The following is a 12248-nucleotide window of genomic DNA, read 5'->3' as shown; positions in this document are numbered from 1 at the left end:
ATAGCATTATTTATTTCTTGGATAGTAGTTACTTCTTGGCTATTTGTACCTTCCTCTCCATTGCGACCTTTTGGGGCAAATGATCTAAGTTTATTTACTAGGGCTGAGCTTCCTAAATAAATCATTTAATAATAACAGTACTAGTAGTAGTAGTAGTAGTTATAGTAGTAGTAGTAGTAGTAGTAGTAGCAGTACAGCAGAATTGAAGTAGCAGTAGTAATAGTAATAGTAGCAGTAGTAGTAATTGTAGTAATAGTAGTAATTGTAGTAATAGTAGTAACAACAACAAAAACAACGCACTGACTACAGCACTTCGCTTCCTCGTGCCATCTTACCCTATCAACCTTGCCTTAACCTGATACCTGACCTTATTACTTAGGACGGCATCACTTCCTCCAACCACCTTATTCTATAACCCAAGGCCGACCACTAACCTATCACTCAACTCTCCCTGCTACTTAGCCCTATATGACAAAGATACATTTGGCTGGTGCGCCTTGTTTAGAATCAACGTGTGTCCTTAGGCTTGTCTTGATCCAGCATTTGTCTTGTCATTCTGTTTGTAAACCCTTCATTCCAGAGATCTTTTTCTGTACATCAGTTTTGCTTTCATTGGACATTTTCCTTGATTAGGAGAATTCCTTAGAGGTAATGATATTAATAATGACTAACTCATGTAAAAAAATATCTACTAAACTAAGCACAATTTCTGGAAATGAAAAGAATATAATAAAAAACACATTATCATACAAGGATATATTGGATAAAAGCCAGTTTTAACGAAACTATAATCCTAGGTGTAGGAAGCCTCCACGATTTTAGGGGGTAAAATTAAAACACTTGACAACATTACAAGTTTAACCAATCTAACTCGTTATTAACTGCGTTATGGAAAAGTAATAAAATCTAACCTTATCCTATCCTATAAGTGTTTTTAATTTGACATGTAATGAGAGCTTGCATACACCCTCTTACACATCGCTTTAATTATATGATCCATAAGCCCAGCTTGCCACGAACCATCTAGTTATGTCTATTATACCTTGTTCTTCATCCGTCTTAAGGCCTCATTTTTGGTGTAACAGACTTCTTGGGACCTCTTCTTAAGCAATGTATATGGTATAATACATTTTAACATACTACTGTACTTTATATCAAATAAACGAGGTCTGTTCAGAAAGTATCCGGCCATAGGCTTTAAAGAATTAAATAGCTAACCTGTTGAGCTAGGACACTAATCCCCCTCAAAGTAGGCCCCTTCTGACCTGACACTCGTAGCCCAGAGTTCTTTCCACTGTCTGAAACATTTTTTCAAAGAAAACTGGACTACGTGTGTCAAGTCGGAAGAGGTCTACTTTGAAGGGGATTAGCTCAACAGGTTAGCCATTGTTTTTTTTTTTTTTTTAGAGACTAAGGTCGGTTACTTTATGTACAGACCTCGTTGTTTACATGGCAATAGCATTAATAACAGAGGGCACAGAGGTATAACGTCCTAGAACAAATCGCTAGAGCAGGATGTGTTACGAAATCTCTAAAGCCACGTAGAATATAAGCATTATCTCCGTTCTCTGCTTAGCCGGACATCTGTTACACATGGTCCTGTCTTGCTCAACCTGACCTAACATGGGGTGACAGCTGCCATCACATTACTCGGCTGCTCAGCAACGAAACGCGAGGAAGGGAGAGATGGTCAGGACTAAGAGGAAACATGAAACTGGAATAGCAATGAAGTGAGGAGGAGCGGGTGGGTGGAGAGAGGAAGAGGTGCGGGGACAGGAGGGAGGTGCGGGGAGAGGAGGAGGTGCGGGGAGAGAAGCGGGGTGCGAGAAGAGGAGGTGGGTGTGGGGAGAGGAGGAGGGGTGCAGGGACAGGAGGGAAGTGCAGGGGCAGGAGAGGGAATGGAGACAGGAGGAGGGGTACAGGGACAGGAGAGGGAGTGGGGACAGGAGGAGGGGTGTAGGGACACGAGGAGGGGTGTAGGGACAGGAGGGGGGTGTAAGGACAGGAGGGGGGTGTAAGGACAGGAGGGGGATGCGGGGACAGGAGGGGTGTGTGCGGACAGGAGGGGTGTGTGCGGACAGGAGGGACGTGTGAGGACAGGAGGGGCACGTGCGAACAGAAGGGTGCGCAGAAAGGAGTGTGGGGAAAGGAGGGGGTGTGGGGAAAGGAGATGGTGTGAGGAAAGGGGGAGGGTAATCAGGGTGTGGGGACAGGAGGTTGTGGGAAGATGATTGTGTGAGTAGAAGAGGGTGCAGGGACAGGAGGTTGCTGAGACAAGAAGGTGTGGGGAGAAGAGGGTGTGGGGAAAGGAGGGTGTAGGATGAGAAGGGTGTGGAGACAGGAAGGTGTAGGAGGAGAAGGGTGTGGGGACAGGAAGGTGTAGGAGGAGAAGGGTGTGGAGACAGGAGGGTGTAGGATAAGGGTGTGGGGACAGGAGGGTGTAGTATGAGAAGGGTGTGCGGACAGGAGGGTATAGGATGAGAAGGGTGCGGGGACAGAAAGTTGTGGGATGAGAAAGGTGTGATGACAGGAGGGTGTGGTAACAGCAGGGTGTGGGGACAATAGTGTGTGGGGAGAGGAAGATATGGACAGAAGAGGGGGTGACAACAGGAGGGTGTGGGGAGGGAACGAAATCAAGAAAACACTGAGATATCACGTGCATTGTACCTTTCGATACTGTAATGACTTTTATGCAATTTAAATATTTTTTGCTGCTATAAGACAATTATACATAAATTAGGAAGGACCTCTATTAGTGAAGGGATTACATTACGGAGGCTATGGGACAAAACTCCAAAGTGCAGGCACAGCCATCACGTGCAGTTAACAATTTGACATGAATTAATATTTTATGCTTGCAGCTTAAAGACCGATTTCACCTAACTTAGCTTCTCCATCGGTGAAAGAGTAAAATAAAAGTATACCGAACCCCGTCAGCTTGAAAAGTGTTTCATGAGGTAATTAAAACGTAGAAAAAAATAAGAAAAAACAGGTCCTCATAGTGAGAAAGATAAGAAATTCATCCAGTTGTTCGTCTCTCCATGGTTTCATAACGATCAGTGTCAGCAAGGCATGTGACAGCATATCATTTTCAGTCTAAACTGCAATGAATGTCACAAACATCAGTGGAAGAAGATGTAAAGTATATTACCAACAAAAGCAAACCCCTCGCCTTTTACCTGGGGCTCACGTCAGCTCTAAAGAGCATTTCTATAAACGCACCAAATTAGCTTTCAGTCAGGACGCTGGAGAGGGTGTTCTTGCCTCTGACAGGAAGATCATAGCGCTCTGCTCTTAGGTAAATATATGCAGCTCCCAGCGAGATGCTTTCCAAGAACCACTTAATCCAAGAATGAAGGCTTTATGAGTCGGATCTTTGTAATTTTGCGTCAGAAACCCCTTGAAAGAGGAGCGGAAACAAACTACGGCATGGCCGTACAGTGTGGCGTGTCGATGAATCCTCGTGCATGTGGCGTGTGTGTGTGTGTGTGTGTGTGTGTGTGTGTGTGTGTGTGTGTGTGTGTGTGTGTGTGTGTGTGTGTGTGTGTGTGTGTGTGTGTGTGTGTGTGTGTGTGTGTGTGTGTGTGTGTGTGTGTGTGTGTGTGTGTGTGTGTGTGTGTGTGTGTGTGTGTGTGTGTGTGTGTGTGTGTGTGTGTGTGTGTGTGTGTGTGTGTGTGTGTGTGTGTGTGTGTGTGTGTGTGTGTGTGTGTGTGTGTGTGTGTGTGTGTGTGTGTGTGTGTGTGTGTGTGTGTGTGTGTGTGTGTGTGTGTGTGTGTGTGTGTGTGTGTGTGTGTGTGTGTGTGTGTGTGTGTGTGTGTGTGTGTGTGTGTGTGTGTGTGTGTGTGTGTGTGTGTGTGTGTGTGTGTGTGTGTGTGTGTGTGTGTGTGTGTGTGTGTGTGTGTGTGTGTGTGTGTGTGTGTGTGTGTGTGTGTGTGTGTGTGTGTGTGTGTGTGTGTGTGTGTGTGTGTGTGTGTGTGTGTGTGTGTGTGTGTGTGTGTGTGTGTGTGTGTGTGTGTGTGTGTGTGTGTGTGTGTGTGTGTGTGTGTGTGTGTGTGTGTGTGTGTGTGTGTGTGTGTGTGTGTGTGTGTGTGTGTGTGTGTGTGTGTGTGTGTGTGTGTGTGTGTGTGTGTGTGTGTGTGTGTGTGTGTGTGTGTGTGTGTGTGTGTGTGTGTGTGTGTGTGTGTGTGTGTGTGTGTGTGCGTGTGCGCGTGTGTGCGCGTGTGTGCATGGGTCTGTGCGTGGGAGTGTACGTGGGTGTGTGCGTTGGTGCGTGAGTGTGTGCGTTGGTGCGTGAGTGTGTGCATGGGTGCATGAGTTTGCGCGTGGGTGTGTGCTTGCGCATGTAGGTGCGTGGGTGTGCGTAATACTGTCGTGGAATGTGTGTTTTTTTTTTTTTTTTTTTTTTACATCGATGCTTACTTCCTTGCTCCATATCACACTCACAGCTTTCAGTGAATAGGTAGTTTCCCCCCCCCCCTGCCATACTAACCCTTTCAGTCACTTCATACTTATGTTATTTATGTCAACTATCGCCGATATTAAAGACATAAACAGCACAAAAAGGAAAATTAAGGCGAATTGGGTAAAATTATCGTAAGAGAGGGATGTTGAAACTTCCTAGGCTGATGATAATAGTGGCCGTAATGCGAATATCTAAATGGATTCATGTTATTTGTGGAATAATCTCCTTTCGCCAGGTCATTAAGATGTTTGGAGAAGTATTTGTTAACAAGGCTTAACTAGAATCTACATGAGTCCAAAAACCTTAACCAAAAGGTTGTCCACGTGATAATATTCAGGGTGTGTGTGCAATAATCTGGTACAAGAAAGATCTATGTGTGAAAGAATCTGGCATATACCACATTGCTCACTAAGTTAACTTCCGGTAAATCGTGGTTAGTTTTCAGCAAAGTACAAAATTCACATTTAAAACTCAGTGACTGACTAACAGGGAAAGCACCCAAACATTCCCCCAGACTACAACATTCAATTTTCCTTTCACAAATTCAGGTCCCTATTTCAGTATAACAGCCTTAACCTGTCTCAACTACATTTGCAGAGTAATATTACTCATGTGTGAAATAAAAGGGTAATGATGTGCTTGTACTGATATAAGGTGATTCACTAGCTGCAGGTACCATATTTCCTTATTAATAAACAGGTTCAAGTGAAAGCCTATAACTAAATTCGCTTCATTACAATTTATCCAAAGGTCCAGAATATCATATACTGAAAGTAGTATCCTTCAACGTTTAAGCATTAGTAAACCCATAGATTTATTTCAGCTAGTATATGGGGCAAAATATCCTCCGGAAGGAATGCAAGTTCACAATAAAATATTCTTTTAGCGCCCTGACTGTGCTCCTATAGGGAAAAAAATAAACCTGAGTTAAATAACCAAGGTTAAGAATTTGCGCTTAGCTATTAAGGAATATGTCATCTCTGGATCACTGCAGTAGTCGGACTGATGATCGCGGCACCATGCTGGCGAGAGAGCGACCTTAAAAGGATATCTTTAATGCAGTGTCAAAGAGTTTCTCAATTACAGTATATGACTGACAGACTGAAGTGTGTAAGTGGGAGGTTCCTTTTAAATCCACTCAGTCACTGACGTTTTTGTGGGACCATAGAGTACTGATCCACCCTGTATCGTAAGAATACAAACTTCTTCATGAAGCACGATGCAAACTTTAATCAGCTTACCAAGCTCAAATGAAAGAACTGATCTAACACTGATAGACCAGAGGCGTTCTCTCCGTCTGTATATGACAAACTGATATATATACACGACAACTGACCTGATATGTAGACTTTTGTGACAGAGCACATATCCTGCGTGATCATAAAAAATACTTACAAGTGAAATCTATTAAGGAATCTTTTAACAGGAATACGACAACAGTTTACTGAGATTAAGAGATTTGCATAAAACTTTACACGTAATAGAACTATGAAGACCAGTTATGTATGCGACCAACGAATGGAATTACAGTTGCTAACCTAAAACAACATTTTACACACGTTTAGTGATAGTGCGAAGACGACTATGCATTTACCTGAATAGGAGTGATAAAGAAAGCCAGCACAATACAAAATTTTAACTAAAAAATACATATTTCATGCACTCGAATGTTCACTGTGCTTGAATATGCAAAACTGCAATGTGCTCACAGGAAATAGTCTAATAATGCTTTGTTAAACATCGACTTTTGAAGTATAATGAACATTATAATAGTTTAAGTGGAACTGTTTTCACACATATTTACTCGCAGAACTTACATTTCAGCATTTGTATGTGAGTTTTTATTGCTTCCTGATCTTAATAAAAAAAAAAAATACTGATCTACACTGGCAGTAGAAGTTGAAAGAAGACATCTTCCTGAAGTAACATTCTTATAAAACTTTCTTATCGCCCCTCAGACCTGTAAAGTTTTGCCAGTCATACTTCAAGTGTATGCTACGCTCTACCACTTCCTTTTCTTCCATGCTTTTTTCGGCAGCAAGAATTCCACAGAGAAAAGCTGTTTATCTTCATATCAGACACTGTACATCACCTGCCCATTCGTATGCGAGGAAGAGAATGGTGATTGACGCTTCCTTCTCGCTTGAGGATCATGCTAGATTTCCACCAGCCCTACTCCAGACGATCCTGCCAGTCAAAGAGCAGGGAAAGACGTCCCTCCAACCCCGCCACCTCCCACATAGTAGTCCGTATTGTAGGTGGCATAGGAGGCTTCCATGCATCTCTTTCTTAGCGATTTATTTGGCAAATCACACCCTCACATCATCTTCTATGGTATTTATATAGTTTAAATACTGACACAAATTTACATAAATTATATATGAGATACCGAGCTGCAATATGCAGAATAAATCACAAAAAAAGGGTGTTACGAAATCCACAAATTCTTCTCGTAAACGAACAAGTACCTTGTCCTCCTCCTCATCGATCATTTCCATAGAAACACATACAATATATCCCCTTACCTCCCCAGCCACCCGAAATTGTAAAGGAGATTAAATAACTCCATCTCATACCACCCACACAAAAAAAAAAATCACGAGATTAATTAGCCCCACCTCCACAATCACCCCAGAGACAGCACACTGGATAAACTAGCCCCAACCTCCCTGAGAAGCACATAGGACCAAGCAACACTAATCATCACATGAGAATGCACACAAGAACAAATAGCCCCAACAGCGCCTTAGAGATAGCACTCAGAATCAAACAGCCTAAACCACTCCCTGGACGCAGCATTCACTCTAACCACTCCTTGGATACAGCATACAGGATCAATTAGCCCTACCTCCACGACCACCCTAGGAGACAGCACTTAGGATCAAAAAGCCCTGACCTACCTCAACCGTCCAGAAAGAGTTCACAGGATCAAACAATCCCCAGTTCCACGGTCATCCCACAGACAGCACACTGGATCAATTAACCCTACGGTACACAGAAACAAATAACCCCAACTACCCTAATACATTTAATTAGTTATTGCCTCCCTACCCACCTCCAGAGACAGCACACAGAATCATATAACCAGTACTACCCATAATGACAGCACACACAATCAGTTAACCTTATCCTACCACATCACCCCACAAACAGGGCAAAGGATCAAATAACCCCCACCTCCACAACCCCCCTTGGACATACCTGACAGGATCCTCCTCCAACCATCCCAGACACAGCACACACTAGGACTAATTCACTTCAACCACCTTTAAAGACTGAATATAGGACCATATAACCCCAACCTCCTCCAGCCACCTCTCAACAGCACACAGAATCAGACATCTTCACCTTCCCACTCACCCTGGAGAGAACGTAGGAATACAGCACCCCATCTCCCCAACCACTGCCACAAAAATCACGCACGATCAAATTGTCCCCCATCCACCCAACCACTCCCAGAGACAGCACACAGGATCAGATAACCCCCAAATCTCCAAACATCCCCAGCGCCGGCACACAAGACCAAATAACACTAACGCCCCCAGCCACCCCACAGAAAGTTCACAGGATCAGATAGTAGCACTTCCCCAGAGACAACACAGAGAGGTAAAACAGCCCTCACTTCCCCCAGCCTCTCTTACTCTCTTCACTGCTACCACCAGACTTTTTCTTTGGTCTGGGTCAGACTTTACCTCAACCCCAAGGGCCTTTACCTTCCACTCCCAGATGTGCAGTGTTTCTACAGCCAACACAAATACAGGAAGTTCCCTTCCTGTGCCTCGGGTATCTTAAATTTATCTTACCGCGCTCCACAGCCTGCCGAGTCTTCATGTTAGCTCTTTTACAAAGCTGGCAGGAAAAATAATTTAAAGAGCACCGACTGTGAGAAACGGCATAATGCACAAAATCAGTAATGTGAGTTACTGAGATCAGAAAAGATATGAATGAAAAGAGCGGGAGATGGAATGAGGAAATCAATTATGGAAGAATAATAGTACAGTGACAGAATATGTATAAAGATATTATTGGTAGAAAAATGAAAGATGAAGGTCCACTACAGGAGAGGGAAGTGGAGGTAATAGCAGAAAAGATAATGATAACGTGATAAAGTAAGAGGTAGGTGATGGGCAGAACTTAATTCACTGACCTCCGGTGCCCAAGTCGAGGAGAGGGACGTGGACAGGTGGGTATGTGCCTCCTGTGGCATTGGTGCCCAGACGCTGCAGTGTGGCCATCACTGCCGCCTGCATCACGGCAGCACCACCCATCTACACCAAAACGCAACCATCGCATCAGAACCATCGCATCAGGGCGAGAGGGAATACAGAACTAATCACAGACAGATGAACAAAATCGTTTGTTCAGAATGGTAAACAAAGTTTGAGAGGGGAAATGTTCTCAATCTTCTGTATCGATGATTAACCTAATTTACGCAGTTTTAAAAATACTCTCCTTAGTAGGAATTAACAAAAAAAAAAAAAAATTGAAGGGAATTCTATCTTGTGAACAACTGTTGCAGTTAAATAATGTTTCTGGAGATCTCATTTCCAATGTAAATAGCATTTTGAGTGAAATGGACGTGGTTAATAATAAACAGATACGCATGATACAGGAGAAATGTGATTTTTTTCCCTTTAATTTTCACTGTCACCCTCATCAAAGGGTGGCCTTCGAAAGCAGGAATAGTGCATGCAATTAAAAATACTCAAATCATCAACACTACATCGATTTCTGAAACCTACCTTCACTTCACCGTAGATAATAATCTGTCTGTCTTGGTCGGAATTGATAATATCTGTGTCCTGGTTCGACCAAACTCTCACAGACACATCGTTGGAGGAACTCGGTAACGACGTAACTCTGATGTGCAGTGCCTGGTGGGAGTCGGCGCGGTTCTCAACTTTGTACCGCCACACTCCACGCTGAAACAGAAGCACATTTGTTTTGGGGTGCCATTTAGCGCTTAGGTTCCTACAACTCACGGTCAGCTGCATAAATTTGCCAGGAGTTAGATGGAATAGAATACTAGGGTTGTTCCAAGCATGGAAGGGCTAATGGTACAAGTATTAACACTCCCAGGCTCCTCTGCCCCAATCTCAACTGAATAAAATCACCTGAGTTATATGGACTAGAATGTTGGAGTTGTCTCGACCACGAGTGAGTTAAAGGTACCGCTATTATACACTGATACTTGCTCTTGCCCTAGGATTATAGTAAGTGTAAACTCGATGGATTGCTGGTTTATTTTCCTCCGCCTGCAACCCATCCTCCTGCTTTTGGGGGGCCAGGGAGTGAGATGAACGACGCTCACATAACCGAGAAGCTCCATTTCTCGGTTATACCGGTTCCACCACGTGAAGGCGCCCCTCATTAGCATCGGCTGTATATATCATTAGTGTTAAGGCACAATGTATTTCTAAATTCTATCATCACAGTGAAACGTTTATATACAGATGCGGATCCAGCACCATGGAAAAGAGGGGGGCGTGATTCCTAGCAAAATTGCCTCTTAATGCTTTTAAACAAAAAAAAATTACAAACACTTTTATTTACTTGATTTAAGCATATAAATATTATAATATAGAAATGCAAGTGCACCGAGACATTATAGCATAAATTTTGGTAAATAATATTATTCTTGTAATATAAGTTATCATTAATGAACAAAGGAGGGCGTACCCCCCCAATTCCCGCTTCAAAAACCGTGCCTGATATATATTAATTTTAATCCTCTGATTGCATGGGGTTTTTATGTTAAATAAAATCTTTTGCACTTGGTAAGAATGTCACAACGTTTTATAAAATGCAAAAACTTGGTTTCTGGAAATCATGGATGTTATTGAAAACTTTTTATAAACACAACCACTCTTTTAACATATTAAAATGTTTCCAGACAAACAGATTGGGGTGTGTTAAGTTTCTGAGCCCACAGATGACTGATATATGTCAGGAAGGAAAATGACAGACATGCCTAAGTGTGAAGTATGCAGAGTGGAACAGTATGAGACTTTGTTTCCCCTTAATTGTACACCAAAATCGATGTCTTTCCTCTGCATTACTGAAATTAATGGAGATCATGCTAAAGGAATTGATCATTAGTTTATATGCAACGTACAGCCATACCACAGTAATGTTTAAGTAAACAGAACTGATTATAAGTTTGAGACTACCTACAGACTTACCTCGGCATTATATAGGTGAACGATCATGTTAGGGAGTCAACATACTGCCTTACAGAATTCATCCTAAGTTTCTTATGGAATAAACATCCAGTATATGGAACGGATATAAACTCGTTTGAAAATCAACACTGAACCTGATAATAAAAATGTTTTTTAATTCAGCATCCAGCCTTACCTCGGCATTATTTAGGTTAACGGAGATCATGTTCACGTCACCGTCCTCCTCCTGCATATTAACTGATGCGAACACAGCTCCTGATGGCGCGGTGAGGTGGATGGTGTTGCCCACGTGGTTGAGGTCGTAGTAGTAGACAGCAAAGTGTGCATTGGTGCCCAGGGAGGTGTCCAGGGAGAAGGATCCGGTACTAAGCGATGCAATGCCTCCCTGGTAGGTAGCGCTGTGCACGAGGACAGGCGTGGTAGCTCCCCCGGCGGCCACGGCAGCAGTGAGTGACTCCATCAGCGCCACCAGCATACTCACCTGTAGGGCATGAGAAGGTATTAGGAAGGATAGAAAATTGCTGTCTTACAGGCGGATTTAATGTACCATTACCATACTCTAGGTGGCGTTGAAGACTTTCTAGCACCTGTTCCTACGACTCTGCATCTGCATAATACACCTCAACATACTCCTGTATATTGATTAGAAGCATCTTACTCGACATAATTTGGATACCTAACAGAAGAATATTAAGAAATAACAGGAAAAATAAGCCATTTAGGAAAAGATTATTTTGAAACTTTCAGAGAAAATGAGAATATAACCCAAAGATGCAGCCTAAACAGTATAGAAGCCTAAGGATAAACCAAAAGTATCAACAGTTTTGACAGATTCAAGCCTCAACTTGAATGTGTTAGTGCACCTGAGTGTTTCATCCAGGCTAATACAAGTGTTGCTCGGCTGCAATAAATCCATGCAGGCAAAGACCTGAGGTGTATTTCGGGCAGTTCTTTTGTTTCTGTTAATGTACTTAGGAAATTCATTAAAGGTTACATTAGACAATTTTGTTAATTTGACAAATCCGGACAAAAGAAGAATTGTGATTAAGCTACTTCGGAATTCAGAATATATAAAATTCATTTTGTAGTATGAAATAAAGGAACGAATTATTGCATTATGCTAATACTTCCAGACGAGAGAATTCTAAGATGTTTTATTCCAATACCTGTCAGAAGATCATTTGGGCTTGAGTATCATCTTCCTCCCTATGAGAGGTGATAAAGCGGAGTTTATGAAACGGCTCGCGGTAAAAGTTTGGCCTAGCATATGGCCGTGAGGAAAATACTTGTTGCATCACAGTTGATTTTTTTTTTTTACTTTTGAAACAAGCATTCCCTGAAGCCACTGACTTACGCAGGTACAAGTAACCTTAACAACGTTTTCATATATGAAGGGATCCAGTCAGGGCATCTGTATTTGTATAGGATAAAGTAGCAGGCTCTTAAATATGTCCTTATCATTCACCTTCTACCCGACCCCTTTTAAGTCTTTGAACGCAAGAATTTCTATCTAATGAACAAAAGCATATTGCATTAGCTATTATAAAATCCCCGGTGTACTAGTAAAAACGAAACTGTAATTCAGTATCATTTTTAAACCCCGG

The 12248-nt window shown here is 42.5% G+C and overlaps 1 protein-coding gene across 1 annotated transcript in view; it reads right to left on the bottom strand.

Annotated features, from left to right (window-relative positions):
• Nucleotides 1-12248, bottom strand: part of LOC145408259 (calcium-activated chloride channel regulator 1-like) — a 369924-nt gene that overhangs the window by 60494 nt on the left and 297182 nt on the right. Inside the window, exons 10-12 of the mRNA XM_080279028.1 lie at nt 10820-11125; nt 9205-9384; nt 8610-8730 (exon numbers count right to left, since the gene is read on the bottom strand). Of these exons, the coding sequence (XP_080135154.1) occupies nt 8610-8730; nt 9205-9384; nt 10820-11125 (607 nt within the window). The remainder of the gene's footprint in view (nt 1-8609; nt 8731-9204; nt 9385-10819; nt 11126-12248) is intronic.

This window comes from Coenobita brevimanus, chromosome 76 (assembly GCF_032717465.1).
Source record: "Coenobita brevimanus isolate Jiangsu-jjx chromosome 76, ASM3271746v2, whole genome shotgun sequence".
NCBI lineage: Eukaryota > Metazoa > Arthropoda > Malacostraca > Decapoda > Coenobitidae > Coenobita > Coenobita brevimanus.
Note: the sequence above shows the minus strand (reverse complement) of the source record. Positions and strands in the feature narration are given on the sequence as shown.